At 40.4% G+C, this 22,156-nt stretch overlaps 1 protein-coding gene across 8 annotated transcripts; it reads left to right on the top strand.

Moving 5' to 3' along the window:
- The first annotated feature begins 212 nt into the window (after positions 1-212).
- On the top strand, positions 213-22,117 carry zfr2 (zinc finger RNA binding protein 2). Of its 8 annotated transcripts, none has more exons than XM_051077145.1 (20): positions 213-376; positions 3,520-3,760; positions 4,087-4,201; positions 5,387-5,611; positions 6,725-7,059; positions 7,357-7,545; positions 7,801-8,041; positions 8,876-9,069; positions 9,332-9,451; positions 10,183-10,328; positions 10,956-11,082; positions 11,169-11,374; positions 11,953-12,121; positions 13,466-13,640; positions 17,224-17,312; positions 18,348-18,443; positions 18,925-19,036; positions 19,463-19,560; positions 20,275-20,436; positions 20,603-22,117. In XM_051077145.1, the coding sequence occupies exons 1-20, from the start codon at positions 324-326 to the stop codon at positions 20,633-20,635; spliced, it is 3,126 nt and encodes a 1,041-aa protein (XP_050933102.1). In that variant the 5' UTR covers positions 213-323; the 3' UTR covers positions 20,636-22,117. The 8 variants fall into 8 exon arrangements, with proteins under 8 accessions (XP_050933102.1, XP_050933101.1, XP_050933100.1 ...); XM_051077144.1 differs by having other exon boundaries at positions 5,384-5,611; XM_051077143.1 differs by having other exon boundaries at positions 4,084-4,201; positions 5,384-5,611.
- The last annotated feature ends 39 nt before the right edge of the window (positions 22,118-22,156 follow it).

Below are 22,156 nucleotides of genomic sequence, written 5' to 3'. Positions count from 1 at the left end.
TGGAGTAGAAAGTGCAATATTTCCCTCTGAAATATAGTATATAGTAGAATGAATAGGAAACACACAAGTAACGTGTAAAGTACCTCAAAATTGTACTTAAATACAGGACTTGAGTAAATGTACTTAGTTACTTTCCACCACACTTTTACTCAAGTAAAAGATGTGATCTCTCTCTCCCTCGCTCTGATATGTTTTGCGTTACGCAGTTCCGGTTTATCAGAGCCGTGACGGGAGGGGGTGAGGAGGGAGGGTGAACTATCTTGACCGTCAGTCTCAGCTCCATTGCTGCCTGCCAGTACCCTACTGTACTGGGGGATGCCAAGATGGCTGCAAGCAATTATTTCGGCTTCACACATGGTGCCGGTCCGCAGTACAGGTAATTCAAGCGTAGCGGGCTGGTGTCAGCGCGTTTGCGGAGCGTAGGTCGTCAGTCGCGGGCATGTAGAAGCGGAGACACTCGGTCAGTGCCGGGACTTGGGTGCGTGGGGAGACAGCTAGCTTTGTTAGCTCCACGTTAGCTCTCCCGGCTGAGTCCGTAGGCCGGCGTTTCACGAACACGCTGCCTGACATTAGGTGAACCCCACTGCGGTCGTCCTCACTCGGAGAGCCGCTGCTGATGGTTCAGCTCTTTACCACCTCAGGTACTCTGCCGAGAAGTGAGTTGGAGCCAGTGTCAGGCTGCTGGTCAGGTCAGAGGAGTTAGCTGCAGCTGTGACGGGGTGAGGTTTTGGTCGACGTTTAGGATTAAGTGGGCTAACCCTGATCCAGCAGGACTGAGAGAGTCCTGTGTCTCCCAAACAGAGCATTTGTTGTGGTCAAATATTTCCTGGTACACAGGAAAAACTTGGTAAATGCAAATGAATGCCAGTCACTAGTTAAACTAGCAGCATGGGTTTGTTGTTTGACAAGTGTGTGTGACAGGTGAGTTTGACAGGTAATTAGATATAAAAAGCATGTCGTGTTTATCAGTTACTGAGCTGTTAGGGTTTCCTGTTTTGGTCTGAGACAGCAGAGGACTGATTTCTCTGCACCACAGAGAGCCTCCTCGTCGCACACAAATCTGTACGTTTCCCTTTTTATCAGTTTAATCACCAAACTCCTCCTCTGATTTGAATGTGTTGACTTGTGTTTACAAGGAACTTTTAATGTCAGTTCTTGATTGATCATCATGACACATGTCAGTCTGTTGGATTAATCTGCAGATTATCTCCTCGGAGTAAAATTGTCTTCAGATGTCTTGTTTTGACCTAATGTCCAAACCTAACTATGTTTAGTTTACTGTAGAGAAAAGAAGAAAATCTATGTACGTGAGAAGCTCAAACCATCAGTTCTTTGGGCATTTCTGCTCGATTAATTATGAAAATAGTTGCTGACTATTTTTCTGTTGGTTCACTAATTGACTGATTGATTGATTGATTGTTGCAGCTCTAGCTTCCTTCTTCATGTGATTCTCCTTAAGTGCAGGGTTGTAATTCTTCTTCTACCATGGTATATGTATTTGACATGGATGGCTAATCCACCAATTTAAATATCTGAGACGTTAATGTACAACATTCTCAATAACACATTGTTGCCATAAAGCAGGTCTGTCAGTGAATTGCACATTTCCCATGATGGTCTCACACACTCACAGGCATTAAAGGGAAAGCTACAGTGATCTAAACAATACGATGAGAAATTTCTATCATCTCACAGTGTATATTTTCATATCACCCAGCTTTCTCTGTTGTTCTTAACTCTAAGCTTTTTGGTAAGCAGTGAGTGGAGGTTTGTTCTCCATGCAGTGTTATGAAAGCACAGGCGTCGCTTGTCCAAAACAGACAAGTAGGTCAACAGCCGACTGTTTGACTAAACTTATTGATTAGTTTTCCTGTTTATTTTCTACTGGTGAAGTATTTTGCATAGTGTCAGGCCCTAATGTTTAGAAATGAATCACCACTTGGTATGTAACACTTATGTAATTCAATAATTAGATCTTGGAAATTCAGAAAATGCTTCTGCAGTATTCTCAGACTTGTGCGCAGTTTGAAGTAATGAAATTACAGGCAGACAGAGGAAATATTAAGCTACTCAATAGACAATGCACCGACTAGTCAACATGAAAAAATGGGTTGTCTCTGTCTGTATATTTCCTTTTATACATTTTGTTGTTTAACTGTTTTGTATTTGCATTGGATCCAGTATATTTTTGATAAATCAGTGTTGTCATTCCTCTTGCAGCTTGTGTGCTCTTCTGTGACCTTAAGGCATCATTTAATTTTAGCTCTCTCATGTTCTTGTCCATCTTGACACTGAAAGCTTAATAAAGATGCTGATAGCATCACTCGCTGATGTTGTTGCCAATAACTGCTGCCTGCATCTCAAACGACACGCTTGCTAATTAAACAGAGGCTGTGGTGTTGTTTTTTTCATATTTCTGTGTTTTCTGACAGACGTGGGAGATTAGAGAGAGGTTAAATCTGGGGTGTGTTCAGTCAGTTGCATTACATTGGTTAATGTAATCACAGGTTTGTCCTCCATATTTAATCAGTCTTGAGCTGGTGTGGTGTTGACATGTTGCATTCAGTGCCCTATTTACAATTCCTGCTTTTTTTTCCCATTTAAATGTACATTTAAAACAACTTTTTTTTCTGTGAAGCTGAGCTGAAATGATTATTAGATTATTAGGAGGTGATTTCTTGATTAACACTTATTCATCAACTATTCTGAGTAATTTTAATCATAAATAAAAAGTGTTACCCAGTCCCAGCTTCTCAGCTTTGATTATTTGCTGCTTTTTTGTTGACTCCAATGATCTAAATGTGAATATCTAGAGATTCTGCACAGTTGTGTGAACAAATTGGGACATTTGAAGATGTGACTTTGAACTATAGAAAACTGTGACAGACGTTTTTCACTAGTATTGTTATTATATTTTTTTGCAGACAAATCAAATAATTGAGATTATAATCAGCAGATTAGGCTCTAAAGACAGTAATCATTGGATGCAGCCTTTCTCTGACGTGAGTGTGGTTTAAAAATGCTCAAGTGTAATAAAACTACTTTGTTGCTAAAGATCCAAAGATGAATAGTCAGAATAATCAGAGTAAAATTATTGTGATTACCATGTGAAGTGCACTGTAGACCAGCCCTGCTGTTAATTAGGCATCAGGGTTGGTCGTGGTTTAAATAACTGAGATATCATCTAGCAGTTTGTTTTAGGGCTTGGTATCAATGTACGTAACTCGATCGTAGACTGCCTTTTCTGTGCTCATTAAACAAGCAAGCAAAAATATTTTGGGCAGAACACGTGTTACACAGGCGTAGATGGATGATGCTGTGAAGGGTGTTCAGGGTTTGCAAACTGCTGTGATCAAAGCTCGATAGCGCAACCTGTTTTTTAAGAGGCCTTTATTCTGTTTGACTGTCAGGAAAGAAAAACTGTTTTCATGTACTAGTTCAGAGTTTCCCTCTGGACAAAGTAATTTGAAGTTTTCCTTCTTTTTTCACTTAATTTCCCTCCTCTCTCCTCTCCCTCAGTACCCAGCCTCCCCCGGCCTATTCCCATCCCTCCACAGCCAGTTACAGTGTCCAGCAGGCTCCAGCTGTGGCTCATGCAGTAACTGCGTCCTACTCTCCTGCTCCAGTCCAGGCAGCACGGCCTGTAGTTTCTGCACCTTACCCAGCTTATCAGAGCCACCAGGCTCCTCCAGACTATGCCTACAGGCAGCCAGACCCCCCGGCCCCCCCACAGCCCACCACTACCCCACAGACGTACCAGGTATACTCAGACACGGTCAGTCTCTTTCTGCTTCCTTTATGATTTCTGCTGTGCACTTTCTTATTGCATGATGTGGTCTTAGTGGATATTATGTAACAGCTTTTGTTTTCAGTCATATGAGTTTTCACAGCATTATTTAAAGCTGCTACGACACCAGGGCAGACAGCAATGCATGCAGCTTCTGCACGGATTTTCATCATGGTTATCTAATTTGTCACAAACAAAAAAACTTTTGCCAGTATTTAAAAAAATGTTTTAATGGAGAGTTATTTACATTAATGTGCAGCTTTTCCATTGATTGAATGCTCCCTTTTAAACACCAGCAGGACAACTACAGCTATGGGCGCCCTGCCACTGTCACTACCTATGACAATAAACAGTACTACCAGACGAGTATAGCCTCAGCTCAGCGGACACCCACAGAAAATTACTACCAGACTGGTGAGTCAGTGTATTTTTATTATTACATTGTAATCAAAGTTTCAGTCAGTGTTACAATATTACCATTTGTCTGGAATATAGATCTGGAATGATATCATATAAATAATGGGGCTGATTTTAGCTTATTGTTGGGATATGTATTATATATATTTATATGGGCTGAAAGTTACAAGAAATTGCAGTAAAGAAATGTCAAATATTATGTTGTTTCACCATTACATACTTTGTCCACTAGAGAGGACTGACAAGTGTCCTGCTCAGAAAATATCTTTGTCACAATTCTCTGAAGCCTCCAGGGGCTCCACACCAGGGCTGTCGCCTTGAACAAACTAAAACTAACCCATAATTGGTTTGAATTAATTCAACACAACCATACAGTGAGCTGTAACTCCTGTCTTTTCTCAGACAGTTAGCATTTTCAGACTGTTTTTTGTCCTTTCATCATCAACTCGTTTTCACTTATCAGGAATTTATTTTCTCTGTGGTTGTAAAATATGTTACATGAGCTGTCAGAAACTTGAAGTGTTTGAAGTGGGCCTCCTTTTCGCCTGACTAAAGCCCTTTCACACTATGAATAACATCTGAGAAATCTGTGGTATCTTATAGCAGATAAGGAGATTCGAAAAACAAACACATGCTGCCGCAAAATTCAGACAGTGTCAGAAATCTAGTGAGTGATGCAGAATGCTGCGACCAGAAGAAGGAAATGTTTTTCATCCTCGTACTCATAGAGCCCAAAGGATGAACCGGCTTTACAACTCTCGTCTGTGGCTCGTTATAGTTGACCAAAGCACCAGGTTAACGCACCGTGTGTGTGAATGTTGGATACTGACAGCTCAGATCAGTTTTGATTGTTGACTATTGAGTTGACTAACAAGTGTTTCAGGTCTAATTAACAGTGTAGAACATGATGCACGCACCTCTCAGTCTTGCAGAGGTATTTGTCGGTCATCACTCGGTATTATTTACTTTGCACTTTTCAAGAGTAACATGAGAGATGTGAAATGTGTCTGCTGCTCATTTGCTAGTGAAATGAGGATCCTCCCTGCCCTGATGAAAACTCTTGACGGGCAGTCCCAGAGGAGAGGATGGGATAGATGTTTCAGACCTCTCTGATACCCTCCCTCTCCACCTCTACTCCCTCTCTCCTCTTCACCCCCCCCCATCCTTCTCTCCTCTCAGTAGGAGTAAAGAGTGCTTACAGTCCAGCGCCCTCCACTGTCTATAGCCAGCCCCCTCCACCCCAGAGACAGGTAACAGCCCTGAAACCTCTGGCCCCCTCTAGCTCTGTGTCCACCAGCTACAACATCTACCCAGTGTCCACCAGTGTCCAACAGCCTCCAACGCCCATTTCATCCTACACCCTTGGCTCCTCCTTCAGCTCCACCGTTGCAGCCACCTCCTACTCAGGTAAGATTAAAGAAGATGTAAAACAAAATAAAACTTAATTCATCAATTTTTGTGCCCGAGATGATTGATATATTTAGTGAAAATTACATACGTACAAATGAACTGGAGCATACAAACTAAAGATACACACATACAGTAAAATTAAAGTAAGTCAAAGAAGGTGCAAAGTACAAAAGATGGTACAACTTATTAATGAAAGTGCAGGATATTGATTACCATTTAACAAAATAAAGCACAAATCTGTACTTAATGGTAGGTCTATATAACAATTTTACAGTGTGATCATGTAAATACAAAAAGCTGCCTTATACATTATTATACATTTGGTAGGGGGAAGAAGAAGGGGACATGCTGTACTATGTTACTTAATTTATTGCAACACAATTACTTGCACACAAAAGCTGATAACATTTCTCTTTTGTTGCTTTAAAGCCAGGTCAAACATGAAAGTCTCCACATCTTTGTTTCTAGAAGCTTGGTGACTATTTGGAGGGTTAGTCTGTGAGCAAATGTAGCTGGTGAGATAACCTCCAACAGATTAGCTACACAGGAACAAGCTAGTGCTAGTCAGAAACAAAAGCCTCCTGAGCTTCTTTGTATTTTCTCTGTACTGGGCTGTTTGCTCCCTCTGGCATTTTGTTCTCAGGATTTTCCTTCATTCGTAGCTTGCCAGTTGACAATTAGCAATCTTGTTTGCTCAGTTTTAAGTAGAACAGTGAGTTTTGTTTTTTTTTTTTTTTGAGGAACAGACTGTACTATAAATGAATTTTCACTCAAAACTTGACACAAAAAGTTTCTCCCATGATTATTTTTGCTGTATACTGTTGATGTTTTAAATCCTGGTGTTAGCAGGCTTTTAGTTAATGACTGCATATTGGACCTGAGTAATAAGTGCAAGTTGATTCTTGAACTTAGTTTTCATTTTGTGTCACAGATGTTTAGTTGGAGTGATTTAGGGATGGTTTTTGTCCTCCTTGGTCTATATTTGGCCTGGATGCTGCCCCTGGTTACATTTAAGTGACTTCTGAGTGTTCATGTTTGACCCACATCTTGCTATGCTTCTCTCTAATAACGCTCTGTCCTCACTCTCTTCCTCTGCTGTCTCACCCTCAGGCATTAGCTACTCCAGTTATGATTCAACTGGCTACACCTCCACATCCACCCCCTCCTATTACCAGCCGGCACAGCAGACTCTCGCCCAGCCGCAGCCTCCACCTCAGCAGCCACAGCAGCCCCAACAGCCCCAGCCCCCCATCCAGCCACCACCCAAGCAACTGACCAGCTCATCCTGGAGCAACTCAGGGAGCAACATGGTGACAGCCCCGGCTGGAAACACCTACAAAAAGCCGACGTTTCATCAGAACAAGCTGCAGAAGCCCAAAGGGCCTCCAAAGCAGCCACAGCTCCATTACTGTGACATTTGCAAGATCAGCTGTGCAGGCCCTCAGGTAGGAGATGAGAAATGATATGAATGAAGAATTAGACCAACCAAGATTTTATTTTGTAAGGGCTTTTAACATAACAGCGCCATTGTGTTGTGGATCACAGAGACAATATTTACATTTGAAATCAGAGCACATGTCTGTATGAATGTCTATATGAAATATCTGGTATCACCAGTTGTCTGATGTGATTATATTATATTAAAGTTACTCATCAATAGAATAAAAACGAATGAAAAGTAATACGGTTTCTTTTTGTGCATGTTTGGATGCTCCATCTCGTTAACTGGTTTGATTTACCAGACATACCGAGAGCACCTCGAGGGCCAGAAGCATAAGAAAAAAGAGGCAGCCCTGAAGTCTGGGGGACAGACGGGGACCAGCAACGGACCCAGAGGGGTCCAGACTCAGCTACGCTGTGAGCTATGCGATGTCTCCTGCACTGGTGTGGATGCCTACGCCGCCCATATCCGTGGGGCCAAACACCAGAAGGTTAGCAGAAGCTGTGAGGCTTTTGTCTTTATATTCGTCTTTCATTATTTGTTGTTATTGAAGAAAATATAGAAAGCTGTAGAAGAAACTGACTGCTGTTATCACTGGACGTGGCTGTGGTGTACTCATGTGATGTTCCGTCTACGTTGCCAAGTCTTGGAACAAAACCTCCCAGAGGGATTTGGGATGGGATTAAGTATCAGCAGCCTTAAATGGTTGTATCTCCCTCTGTCTCTCTTTGTCAACCTTGGAAAGGTGGTGAAACTTCACACCAAGCTGGGCAAACCTATACCTTCCACTGAGCCGGTGTTGGTGAATTCGGCTCCAGTTGTCACGACCTCGACAGCTGGGAAACCTCCGGTCTCCTCCTCCGCTCCAGCATCAGTCTCAACCACTTCAACTCCCGCTGCAACACCCAAACAGGTGGCTGTAAATGCCATGGCTAAAACAGCACCACCTGTCAAGAAACCAGCTCCTTCCAAAATAACTGTCATCTGTAAGTTTGTTAATTTGTTATGTAGATAACCAGGACTGTGTTTTCCCCTGATCTCATCCATTTGATTTTGAATACCCGTTGCTCCACCATTAATACATAATAGTTAATCTTTGCCTCCATAATGGAGCTGCACAGTGTAGACTCAGCCGAATGTCCACCTACATTAAAAGGTAGAAAAGGACATCATTTTGGCAGCTGCATCACTTCTTTCCTTTAGTTGTTTCCTGTAATATTGACAGAGAGAGGAGAGTTAATAATGAAGTGAAGTGGCATGAAGGTTTGAAGAGGATTAAGTAGACCCTCTCCATCTTAAGCATGGTCATCTTACAGAAGATCATTGCAGCATTTATATAAATATTGTATGCCTGCAAAATGCACTAAAATAATAAAATAACTTAATGTCCAGTTGTTTTTCCATTTGCTGCGCTGCATCATCGAAACACCTGGGTTTATTTCTAAAAGCTTCAACCATGCACTTCCAGTAATGTGGCTCACATGCAAACATAATATCACTCTGCTCAAAGGATAAAGTATATCTGTTTTTATTATTGTTAAAGCTGGTAAAATGTAATCAACAAAGTAAACAGTTTTTTAAACAAATCAAATAACTGTTGGTTGACATAAATACTGATTAAACACTTTACAAGACGTAAATTCTTTTACTGTAAAACCTTGAATCTTTTATGAAACTTATTCAGTCTTTTGAACAGAACTACAGGCAGAAATCAGAGATTAGATGTTGATGAGGTTTTGTTTGTTTGTTTTTTCAGAGACATGGGCATATAGCATTCCTGAAAATGAGCTCTAATTTGTAATGTCTTGCCTGCCTCACAGCCAATAAGCCTGCCAGCACTCCAGCAGTGACAGCAGCAGCAGCAGCAGCAGCAGCAGTATCAGTGGCTGCCAAAGTGGAGGAGCCCATGCTGCAGTCAGTTCAGAAGATGGAGCCTCAGAGTGAGGACGAGGACGGAGACAGACCAGGAAGCCAGGGAGACATCCAGCCAGTGGGACACGACTATGTAGAGGAGGTAGGCAGGAAATTAGAGGGAAAATGATCACGATATTCAGTGTAAGCTGAGATATATCAGTCTTGGTACAACAAAGAAGCATATCACAGCTGAGCAGACGCTGGTCCAGAGTCTTACAATGGATACTTTGTCGTAATCTGTAATGTATTCTGATTATGTCTTTATCATATCTTTTATTAGATAAGATTATCATATGTTGATAATTGAAGTGGTTGTCCCGGATGATTGTGGATTTGCCTGAACTGTTTTGTGTGTTTTTCAGGTCCGCAACGATGACGGCAAAGTGATTCGATTTCACTGTAAACTGTGCGAGTGCAGCTTCAATGACCCCAACGCTAAAGACATGCACCTGAAGGGAAGAAGGCACAGACTGCAATACAAGGTGAGAAAGTTAAACCGTCACTTAGCTAATTTCCTGTTGCACTGGTTCCCCAGAGAGACATAATGAGTTATTTTGTACGGTTATGAGCACACGCTCAGTGGAATCTCTCACTCGTCCTCCTGTTTTGGTTGGAAAGCAACAAAACAAGGTCATCCATTATCTGATAAGGAGCAGGGTTGAATGGATGGACTGGTTTGACCACAATGTCTGGATACTTTGCTTGGTCTCAGCAGCTTTTTTTGGCCTCAAACTCTTTCTGAGTTCACTTCACTGTGGCTTCACCATGGCAAAATACATGGATATTTATTGTGCTGTAAGATGATGTCATGTGCATTAAATGATATTTTGATAGCAGAGATTAAACACTGCCTTTTAGCAAGGTAATTCCTGGATATTTTCAAGACAAAACAGTCAATTAATTCAATGCACGGATGCATAAAATGAGCAATTGCAGTGAGCTTTTGAAGCTTCAGAAAGGTTTGCTTCCTCACTTGGCTGCTGTGTAGAAGTACTGGACTTTGTCCTTGAAAGGTTGTCATTCTGCAGATTGCTTAAAAAGCTTAAGGGATGAATAAAAGCCCAGAGTGGAGATAGAAATGACTATTTTTCTTTGTATCTGCACTAGTGTGAGAATGGCATTACAAAGTACAGGATCACATGTCCACTGACTCTCAGTACACTCATGTTACATTGCCCTTAGATTTGTTCTTTCCTCTTCTGTGTCTATGTAGAAGAAAGTGAACCCAGAGCTTCCTGTGGAGATTAAGCCCAGTAACCGGGCCAGGAAGCTGCAGGAGAGCAAGCTGAAGAAGCAGAAGCAGAAGGCGGTGCTGAAGAGACAGAGAGACGACGAGCAGCGCTGGCACATGGAGATGAGGTCAGAGATCTTAGTCAGAAACTCAAACCCGTTCTCACTTGTTAGAGTATGCAGGTTTTCTTAGTTAGAACAACAGACTTAAAAGGAAAACATGAGCAACATACAGGTAATATTAGTAAAGGGGAAGTCCTATGGTTCATCAGCTGAGTGTTAGACTGACGCATGTACACATGGCAAAATGAGGTATTTCATGCCTCATTGTATTGACTCTCTGACTTTGGTCAATCACAGTCTTTCTTAATTATACAATAAAATACAGTCTTTCAACCAGCAGTCACAAATTGAATTAGATGTGGAGATTTTACCATGAATACTGTCAGCGAGATCTGGGGTAATAATGTCAATGACAATGATGTTTTTGTCAGTCCAGGCCTGTGCTTTTAATCTGCTGTAACAGGAGGAAATGCACATTTTGTAACTTTAGACTCTCCTCAACTAAGAGTTCTTCTAATAGAGGACCTCTATACAGTATTTCCTTCATATCATCAAAGGTAGATCAGAGTAATTGTTTTGGTAAAGTGCTTTTTTATGGACTGTTGAGTACTTTTAATGACAAACATAACATTCCCCTGTGGAAATAAATGACTTTTAATGAATGACATTAAAACATCTTCCTCTCTGCTGCAGACGATATGAAGAAGACATGTACTGGAGAAGGATGGAGGAGGAGCAGATGTACTGGGGTGAGCAGAGACGCAGGATGGCTCCTCCACCACTAATGAGCCGCCCTGGTATGCCAGTGCCCCCTCTACTGGTGAGAGACGCAATTTTACTTTTGTTTGTTGAGTAGATTAAAAAAAGGAAAACGAACTATCATTCAATTCTCTCCTCTCCTTTAAGACATGCGTGCGCCGGCCTGACTCTCCCGATGACCGTCACATCATGGCCAAGCACTCCACCATTTACCCAGTGGAGGAGGAGCTGCAGGCTGTTCAGAGGATCGTCTCCCACTCTGAGAGAGCCTTGAAACTGGTGTCTGACTCCCTGCTGGAGAAGGAAACACCGGCTGTCGCCACTGCTGCTACTGAAGGAGAAGACGAGAAAGGGTAAAGAGTGACTTGTAGGAGATAATTCTTTTTTTTTCACTCTGGAGATGTTGGTAAAAACAAGAATTCGAGTAGTTGTCTGTTCTCAATCATCCAGTTCACAGTATTTTTAAATGCTACACAAAGGCAACTGGACTTGCTTGAGCTACTTTCAGACGTTTCACCTCTCGAAAGGCTTCCTGAGTTCTGAATAATAGCACTTAGAAAGATTAAGGCTGTTGAAGCGTAAGAGCACTTACATTGTTTTGACATGACCAAAGAGCAACGCAGAGATGCAGGAGTATCAAATATAAATGCAGAACTACAGATGTGTGGTCTGGCAAAAATAGAAGCCATGCAAAAATAAAATGTTCATTATGACTCTGTCTCTGGTTAAGATCCATCATGTTGCTACAAATGCAACCACTTTAGCTGATTAAGTTGAGTATGTATCTGTTTCAACAAACAAAACAGGGATCCACAGGGATCTGCTTGAAGTTTCACCTCAAAATTATTCTAAATTTAAAAACCTCTGTGAAACCAGTCCTGCACATCCTTATCTTGAGCTCTTTTTTTTTTTTTTTTTAAATCTCTGACAGTACTGAGAACTCAGCCCGGCTGCTAAAAGGAGTGATGAGGGTGGGCATCTTGGCCAAAGGCCTGCTGTTGCGTGGGGACAGAAATGTGGAGCTCATCCTGCTGACTGCAAAGAAACCCACCATCTCTTTACTGAAAAACATTGCCAAGCAGCTGCCTAAGGAGCTGGCGGTAAGAAAAACCACACAAGTAAACTAAAAGGAAATGTTTTTTTAATTTAGGAAATGTTTTGTTCTTACCAAGCTGCGCGTGAGGTTGTGGGAGGGAGGGATTGTAGTGAATAGGGAATTCACAACACTGACATTTAAAAGTTTTATCTTAAATTGTAATTTTTTGACATTTACAGTGCGATCATAGTGAAGAACCAAAATCGAAATTCCTGACAAAAATATAATCTTGTCAGGTGCAGTAGATATTTAAAAAGAGGAACGTGTTCTTTGTCATCCACTGCCTTATGACTTGTGTCATAAGAGCAGGATGCTGTGGGACTGAAAGATGTTATAGTTACGTAACAAACAGAATGGGAACCAGAAGCTTTTGCTCTCAGTGCTTTTGTTATGGTGGAGAGCAAGTAAAATGTATTAACTGAAAGTCGTGATGTAGTAATTCCTACGTGTTTTATCAATCAGGACAAAACCGGAAAAAATCAAACACTTGAAAAGACTCACTCACTTCATGCTAGTTGGGTTTATCTCATAATCTAGAGCAGTTCATTTACCATTAGTGAACATGTACAACTGTCCCCCACAGCCAGAAATAAGAGCTGTTTGTCCTCATCCTATATATATTAATCATTATAATTATGAACATCTTCACTGTGAGAATGAAATCTCTGCAGCTGATGCTTCATGCTTCAGTTTTCTGTAGATATATAGTCCACGTGTTTGCTGGCACCGACATCCCTAAGACTCAGTAAAGCTGGTTTGTTAAACCCCTTTTCAGTCTGTTTTCCATTCATTGTTAAAAGATTTCTAGGCCTCATCCCAAGAACATTGTGTCTTAGGCAAACTGTGTGGATTCTAGGTTTGGGAGATTTTTTCCATGTTCACAAATGACTAAACTGCCCCTAGGCTGAAGAGAAAAACCCATGTGAATTTCCATTTAAGGCCCATGAAACAGAGGTTTGTTACCAAATACAAGGTTGTGATGTGTTGTAATTCTTCCTCCCTCCTGCTTTAGCTGTAATGAGTTTTTCATTAAAAGTGCTTTTCACTGATCTTTAGATTTACTGCCTGGTTATGACACCTGAATCCTACAGAGTGAGACGGGGCTTTTCTTTTTAAGTGCCCCTTTTTTTCTTTCCTAATCTATTGCAAAGAAATGGTTGAGAAATGCTTTTGTCTCTTGTCACCAACCCTGTTTAAATAAGGGAACTACAATCCCAATAGGGTTTAAAAAAAAACAACAAAAAAAACCTGTAGTGCCCTGTAACCTTGCCAAACAAGGCTCTCCTTTGCCCCCGACACCCCCTCCTCCTCTGTAGTGAGTAATCCCAAGTGTCCTTTTAACCGGCAGACATTTTCTGAAGATCAGTATGAGGTGCAGGCTCACCCCGAGGAGGCGAACATCGTGATATTTTCAAGCAAGGAGCCCAAAATGCAGGTGACCATTTCTCTCACCTCGCCGCTGATGAGGGAGGACCCTGCTGCTGAGAAGGACAAGCAGGCAGGAGGAAAAGCGGCTGAGAAAGGTTAGAGAAGCCAAAGCTTTCAGTACCAGACAACCAAATGTTAGCAATGTGTGTAATACACTATATAATATACATATATATATATATATATATATAACCCTTGCGCCACCTTTCCATCCACTAGCAGCCTAAATTTTAGGCTGAAAAATGTAAATTACACAGAATGAGAGGTGGGACTTTAACTAAGCCCACATTTAAGATAGTTTTGTTTTTTCTTTAACCCCTAAAATAAGAATGAGCACACATATTCATTTGTCCCACTCTTTTCATTCCCCCTCATTTTTTGCGGTTACGCTAGTTCCTAATTTCTTTCTTTCTTCTACAACATGGGAATCAAAAGCCGGGCTCTCCGACCTTTCTGTGCCACACTAGGGTGTGTGTTTATTTTATGAACACATGCTCAGATAAAACCATTGGAAAACCCCAATAGTAAACTGAAGTGATGGTCAGTGTTCAGATAATGCCCAGGGATGGAAATGCTTCAAACGGTTATCTATTTACAAATAAAATGAATAATTTTAGACTTGAAAAAGGTTTTGCTTCTTGTTGCATTTCGGTGATGATACCCACAATATGAGGGGATTTTGAGGTCCAGCGACTTCCTATTCCCTCGTCTCTCATCCCTGCATCATAGAGTGACATTATCAGTGATAAGGTGTTGGAGTGTCATTTTATCGCCTCACAATGATCAGTACTGGAATAATAATAAGAGGACATTAGTGAATCCATTGTCCTTATTTTCCCCATGTTCAGCAGTGCAGGTGATTTACAAGATCATTGTGTTGCAAACACTCCTCCACCTGCTCCAACAACTGTCAGCATTTTAATGTGTTTTTCCCATTTGGAAAACATGGTCAAAATGTTTTCTGTGGCCGTTGTCTTTTATATTTTTTTAAATTTTGTTTGGGTTTGTTGATCAGTGCCCCTAATTCTGTATCAGCAGACCTAGGCAAGCCAAAGGCTGATCTGAAGACCACACTTGTACACATACCACTAAGAATAGAGAAGTTAAAGCAACCAGGTTGCCCATGTTTATTGAGCTTTCCAGAGTAGGAAAACCCTCTTGCTCACTGTCATAAGAGGGCTCAGCTGCTGCTAAATTAAAAATCCCAGCTCTAAGAGGCGTGATAAATATGGATCTTTGATTCTAAGTGGTATGGTAGTGTAGACTTCAAACAAGTGGCTTTGTTTTTGTTATGCATTTCCCTCTGTTGTTGTTGCTACAGTTCTAGTGAACATGGAAGTGTGGAAAGCCCCAAGGCTGATATTGTGAAATAGTATCTCATTGCAGTCACCAGTAACCACACTGAATGTTATGGACAAACCTGTTATTTGTCATTTTTAGGTGATCAGTCTTGTAACTGTGTCTTAAATCTGTCCACAAACTTTTTTTAAATTATTATTTCATGAATGTCTAAATCCAGCACAGACACAAACATAACTTTGAATTCTACGTTTATAGTACGACTAAGCTAAGCATGGCTCTGTCACATTGTGTTGAAGAGATTTGACTTCACTGTGGTTTGCTTTGTTAAGTTAATGTTGCTTTAAAGGATGGGTTTGAACTTTTTCAGGTCTGTCTTAAAACAGTTGCAGTAATCATTAGCCCCTTTTACACAGCCTGTCCAAGGTGGGAATGTTGTGCCATTATTCCACCTCGCCGTTCTGTTTAAAACATAGGTGGAATGAGGGGGCATTGTTGTCCCTCCTTTAAGCCGGCACCGGAGTTGGTCACAGAGCCGAATCGACGTCTGACACTGCTGTGTTACACATCATGCCTCTGATTCTGTGATGCATTACACTGGCTTTGTTTGGTTTGGTGTAAACAAGCAAAGGCTGAGTAATCAAGGGTCTTATTAATGGCAACACTGCGTTCTCAGTGTAAAAGGGGCTACTGAAACTGAGGTTTTGTTTGCTGTAATCTTTCCTCCTGTTCATACTGGTCATTGAGAGATCTTTTCCTACACGACAAAAGCCACAGTCCTTGTCCTTGTCCAATACATTCAAAAGTTTATCTGAAGCTAAAATGAATCTTCAACAGTCCAATGTAGTCAGATGAAGTGGGTGTCCTCCAAAGTCTTTTTAGTGCAGAATTTCCTCTTTTTGTTACCATTGTGAGTCAACAGGAAAACACAAGGATGGAATTTTATGCTAAAAAAGACTGATACCCACTTGATTTGTCAAAGTCTACAGAAGTCTCATCTTAACTTGAGATAAACTTTTGAATGCATTCTTGCACAAAACAAGGACAGTGGATTTTGTCTTCCATCACTTAAATTGAAAACACATTAGGAAGGGATATTTTAATGACCAGTATTGTTTAAAGACAAAATTTGAAAAATTGTGAACCTATCCTTTAAAATATAGAGGCATAAGAAGTTTACTTTTGACATAATTGCCAGTGAAAAATGCTAAGAATGCAGCACAGTTTCTCATCTAAAACTCAAATTTAACAAGTATTCCCCAAAGAGGTAAAGTCCATGTTTCAGTTGTTAAATATTCCCAAGTGTCAGATGAGACGTTTTGGGATCTGCAGTAACATGTATGTGAAAGTCAGGTGGTCATGCAAATCAGAGAATCAAATGCAAAAAAGAGGAAATCTAAAATACTCAGAGTGGGAGATTATTAAAGGGAAATTCCAATGGGTTTAATATGAAAACTGCTCATAATGATTGTAAATATTTCCCATTGTGGTGTGAAGTATACTGCATTTGGACAATGATTGGTTCAATGAAAAGATAAGAGGGGAAAATGCCAAACGGTGGAGCTTTATGATCAGTTCCCGAACTGAAAAACTTTAATGATATGAAGAGAGTGCTGAAACCATTAGAAAAAAATGTGTGTAGTAAGAAAGAAACAATTGCTTAAATTAGCTTGATGACACAAAATAAATATCTTTGGTGCAACTTTCTCATAGAAGAAATTTTAACTTGATAGCAGGAGAAACAGATGTAACTAATAACAATGACGACCGCTCCTCATTAAACCATGTAAACGAGCTCAGTACCACCAGTAAAACACATAAATGGAATGAGGACAATATTAATGTTATTAGTTAAACCTGTGTTTAACAAGTCAGAATGTCTTTCTAGAGAAAGGTGTACTCATTTTAAGTCTGTAGAGTGTATGCTAAAATCTATAAAAACATTAAATGAATAATGAAAAAACAAAACCAAAAACACCACTCTTCCCTCTGAATGCCTTGGGTTTCACTCTTTTTTGCATGTATCTATAACCTTCCACTCCAAAAAACACACTTGTTCTATTTTACATTATTTTTTGCAATTTTTTTCCACGCAGAATATAGTTGTAAAACATAAATTATTCTCGTTTGATGGTCAAATATTTACCTTTTCTTTCATATTTTCCCGTCATTGTTTTTCTCACCGAACAAACCAGAAAGTTTTTAAGGCTTCGAGGAAATGTCCGGAAACATCAGATAAAAATGACGTCTGGTGGCTTTTATAATCTCATCCCTGATCAGCGACAGTAACAACACTTAACTTATTAATTGCAGTCATCATTTGGGTTTTTGCTTCAGTTTGACTGTAAGTCATGAGCCAGTGCATGTTATCTCCACCAGGTGTGGCTGAGAAGGACCCTCCTGATCTCCTGAACAAGAGGAAGTGTCTGGAATACCTGGCTGCTCTCCGTCACGCCAAATGGTTTCAGGTAGATGCATCACAAGAGCTTGAGCTCTCTCTTTCCTGTCTCTGTGCGACCCTAAAAAAATGTTAAAACATGTCACGCGAGAGTCTCTTTACAAAACAGGTACAACTGAGAATAAATGGTCACTGGCATGAAATTAAACTTAAAACAGAGAGCTAATGACAGTGTTATTACTCACAGTGTTCCAGACACTGCCCTGGTATTGTGCTCACTGGTACACCTGAATTCAATGGAGGAATTAGAATGATTTGATTTCACTTCCTTTTATGCCAAAACCAGACAGTGGGATTTCGTGTTAAAGCATTATTAATAGAGCTGTTATTTGTAAGAAGAACATGAAATAGGTTTTCGTCTCTATGAATCAAAAGAAGAACCACTGTGGTTTACTGATGTGGAATTCAGTTTTATTCCTGTTTCCTTTTTTCTTTGAGCCTCGCCTGTTCTCTCATATTTTATTGTTCTGCTGAACCACCAGGCTTACGTGTTGTATGTGAAACTTGAGTTATCCTCACAACCATCAAATTACAACCTACAAACTCTCTCACCATAACGAGACAGTGTTTTTGTTTTGACATGTATCTGAAAGTTATTTTTTATCAGTGTAGCAGCTGTGGGTTTATTTATAAAACAACTCAAAGAGTATAAATTGTCCTGTGGTGTCCAATTTTTTTTTTTTTTCAAATTTACACGTTTGCACTCACCTGTTATTTATATTTTGTAGTACCGTAATTTCCAGACTATTGAGCGCACCTGAATATAAGTCGCACCCACTAAATTTAAAAAGAAAAAAAAAAAGTACATATACAGGCTGCACTTGTCTATAAGCCTCAGGTGTCTAAATGTTTTTGTGGCATGACGCTCATTGGTCTGTAAAAATCTATAAATTAGCCGCATCATTGTTTAAGCTGCAAGGTTCAAAGTATGTGAAAATGTAGCGGCTTATAGTCTGGAAATTACGGTAGTTCAAAATGCATATTGTAGCCAGAATAAATGTTTTTTTTTATTGTTTTCATTGATGTGTTTTCTTCATTTCTGAAGGCTCGTGCCAACGGGCTGCAGTCCTGTGTGATCATCATTCGGGTGCTGAGAGATTTATGTCAGCGGGTGCCCACCTGGGGGAAGATGCCCGGCTGGGTCAGTGGCTTCACCTGTTTGCTAAGTTTGAAGTTCCTTTGACACCCGCCCTATTAACCTGATTTGCCACCATGAAACCACTACCTCTAACCCAAGATGAAGTGGGAACAAAATGGTCGCCATTTTGACATAGCTGTGGATCACACTCTCAGTGATCATGTCACAATCACCCAAGACAGAAATGCCACAGAAGTTATTAACGTCAGACTTTCTGCCTAATCACTAAAAGAGCTGAACTTCACATGCATGTAATGGTAGCTGTTCATCTCCTTCTACCAAAGGCCCTGAACGTATCAATAACCCCTTGTATGATACAATATTAATACAGCTCATGCTTAAGCAAATCAGATGCCCTCCTCACAAAGTGTTTTAAACAGGACTCCAGACAAGGAAAAGTAGTTTTTTTAATAAAGGAACATGAATCCTATCTGTGCATCTTCCCTCAGTTTCAGTGTGTCTCTCTGTGTGTCTGTCTCTCCAGGCGATGGAGCTCCTGGTGGAGAAGGTGATCAGCAGCGCTACAGGCCCACTGAGCCCAGGGGAGGCCATGCGCAGAGTCCTGGAGTGTATCTCTACAGGCATCCTGCTGCCAGGTCAGACAAGTGTAATGAAACAAGAATACACAGATTATTTCATCTGTGTATCCATATAGTTAGGCAAGCTAGTTATACAGACATAAAATAAAAGTATTTTAGATCATGTTACATTAAATGTTAGATTTTTACCCATATGAAGAGATGTAATCTTTCACAAGTCTTTCATCATCTAATAATACCTGGAACAAGAAATAAAAAGTAGCTCACTTTGGTCACTGCATCAGGTCTCTTCATTTGATGAATGTCAAATGTTCAGACAGCGTTTAACACTTGATCACTTGTCACTGTCTTTTTTTTTTTTTTTTTTTTTTTTAAAGCTGATGTGCCTCCCTCCTCTGTGGAGCTACAAAATCAGCTTGTGTCACAGTTGAACCTGGGAATGATTTAGTAACTTCTTTTATTACATTTTATCACCTCACTCAGATGGACCAGGGTTGATGGACCCCTGTGAGAAGGAGCCGACAGATGCTCTGGAAAGCATGATGCTTCAATCTAGAGAAGACATAACTGCCAGCGCTCAGGTACCAACATGAACCTTTTATACTACGGCCTATTACTCTGATAGTTCTAAATGAATGTAGGTACAGATGGCAACACTGAGAGCTAAGGTTATTTGTGTAACCAACAACTGAAAAAAAAAATAGCTGCATAGTGAGAACCACACAAAAATAATTTGGAATGTTTGATATTTGTGTGACTCTTTGTCCAAACTGAATGATGGTAGATGAAAACAGGACTTGTTAGCTACAGTGAAGTTGGTGGCGTGACACTGAGAGACAGCTGCAGGGGAAAGGAGAAAAGACCAGAGAGGAAATGAGACCAAAACTTAACAGACAATTAAAACATGTAAAGATGTTTCAGGTACGAGTGTGAGAGAGACCATAAGGAACTGTATGTTTTATGATGTTTAAAACAGAGAAGTGTGGTCAGTATTAGTTAGGTATGAGTGACTGATACTTTTAATTTAATGACCATGGTGAGATGATAAAATATATAACTTATTTAACATCTGAATGTACAAGAAAATATGTTTATCAAAAATACTTAAAGCTGGCATGTATCTCATAACTACAATGTCCCCGTCCGGCCTGTTGCATGCCATACCGACCTCTCTCCACCTCATCTCTGTGTCTCTATGCGGTCAATTGTCAATAAAAACAAATATACCTGGACGTCCAAAAAACGTCAACCCACAACGCTACAGATATATGTTTCCCGTTCCTGTTTTCTTTCAGCACGCTCTACGGCTGCTTGCTTTCCGCCAGATCCACAAGGTTCTGGGCATGGAGTCCCTGCCGGCATCCAAGGCCAGCGCTCGCAACCGCAAACGTCGACGGGACGTCAGCGAAACGGGAGAGGGCGAGGGGGAGGGCAAAAAAGACAAGAAGGAAGAAGAGGCGAGTGCTTGACCTCTGCCTCCATAGCAGAGGTGTTTGCTAGTTTAGAGACTGATAGAATGTCACAACTTTAAAATTTTCTTATCTTGAAAACAATCTTAACACGCAGCTATACACTTATGAATATAACTGACTTTACATGTTACATGTCTGCCCTTAAATTAAGAGGAGTAAGGTGTCATCAGAGGAGGAGGACTGAAGTTGGAGAACCTGTACTGCGAATCCCTCTCCCATAAGGTGATGTCCTGCAGACGTAGTGTATTTTAAAGTGTGCTCAGAAATTTGGCTCTGTTTAAAAAAAGAAAAAGAAAAAAGCAATCTTGAAAATGACTGATTGTATCATTCCATTTCAGTATAATTACACACTAACTACTGACCATTGCTCCCTCTTTTATTCACAATAGTTAAACCACCACTGTCACATACAGTTGTATTGTTTTCTGTGATGCTACAGCCTCCAGTACCATTAAATCATCAGCACTAAGCTTTATTTCCAGAGGCTGAACGCTGCTGCTCTACAGGCCAGTTCAGTTTAACCATCCGACTCTTGAGTCACTGAACTAACGTTGGTGCATGACATTCGTACGCTGAAATGTGTTTTTCAGTCTGTGTTGGAAAAAAAAGAAAAAGGTGGAGGTTGAAGTTGTTGAAGCTTTGAAACTGTGAGAGAGATTTACGGACGACTAACTTTGTTTAGGATCTACATACATACAGTACTGTGATGTTTATTGTGCCTAAGAAGACACATTAGTGATAAAATAGTGTTATGCTATTGAGCAACCCTGACAAGTCCTTCCTGGACTCTTTCAGCACCTGTCTTTGCTCCTTTAAAGCCTCCAGTAAAACTCTGTCGACATTTCCTCCTGATGCATTTTGAAAACTTCATTGGAGATCAGACGAAAACAAAAAAGAGTTTTGAAATCCAACCAAAGGCCCTCCCTATGACAGCTTAAAAGACTACACTAAAATAACTTCCCCTTGAAAATACGTAGTTATGGTTTTATCAGAAACCTACAATGACACGCAAACTCTGCTTTGTGCAACATCCCCCATGGGGTTTTCTGCGGAGGTCTCGCTGGGGAGTGAACCTGTCTCAGATGATTGAGATGAGTCTTGGCACAGTCTGTAGCATGCTGAGAGAATGAAGCACTTAAGAAATGACAATGTTACAGTATGCAGCCATAACTTTATCATTTAAATGATATGCCTAGTAATCTTTTTTCTTCCAGAGTATGGTTAGCAGAGGAGAGAAGCTTTAGTCAGAAAAATAAGACTGAATATCTACTGTAATGATCAAACGGTTATAGTCCTTGCGTCCTTCTTCCTTGTGCCTGCATCATGTTGTGTATTACATAAGACTGAGTAAGGGGAACATGAGTTTTTTTTTTTTTTTTAATTTCAGGTTAATATTGTAATGATCTTATTTCACAAAGATGTAGGACAGGGAAGGGACAGTTGCACAACTCTTTGGCTTAAAAGTTGAGGTGAGAGAATTATTGTGCGGTTTTTAGTTTGATTTTCATTTACCAAGAGCATCATGTATGAGTATTGCTTATTTTATTTCCGAAGGATCTATTTTGTATTGTTTAAACGGAAAGTGTGAACGTTGCTGTCCTATTATTTGAATGTCTTTGTAGTGTCGCCTAAACTCAAGGGGAGATATTAAAACACTTTTAAGCCATTTTGTCTCTTGGGTCGTTTCGTTCTTTAGTTTTAACCG

The sequence above is a fragment of the Lates calcarifer genome, linkage group LG17 (assembly GCF_001640805.2).
Source record: "Lates calcarifer isolate ASB-BC8 linkage group LG17, TLL_Latcal_v3, whole genome shotgun sequence".
Taxonomy (NCBI): domain Eukaryota; kingdom Metazoa; phylum Chordata; class Actinopteri; family Centropomidae; genus Lates; species Lates calcarifer.
The sequence above is the reverse complement of the archived record's forward strand: the minus strand, read 5'-3'. Positions and strand labels throughout refer to the sequence as shown.

Excerpts from the sequence above, each read along its gene's own strand:
- zfr2 (XM_051077139.1), top strand. The coding sequence starts at position 324 with ATGGCTGCAAGCAATTATTTCGGCTTCACACATGGTGCCGGTCCGCAG. Across the intron at positions 8,042-8,875 it reads TTCCAAAATAACTGTCATCT|CCAATAAGCCTGCCAGCACT; the intron begins GTAAGTTTGTTA and ends CCTGCCTCACAG. Across the intron at positions 9,070-9,331 it reads GACACGACTATGTAGAGGAG|GTCCGCAACGATGACGGCAA; the intron begins GTAGGCAGGAAA and ends TGTGTTTTTCAG.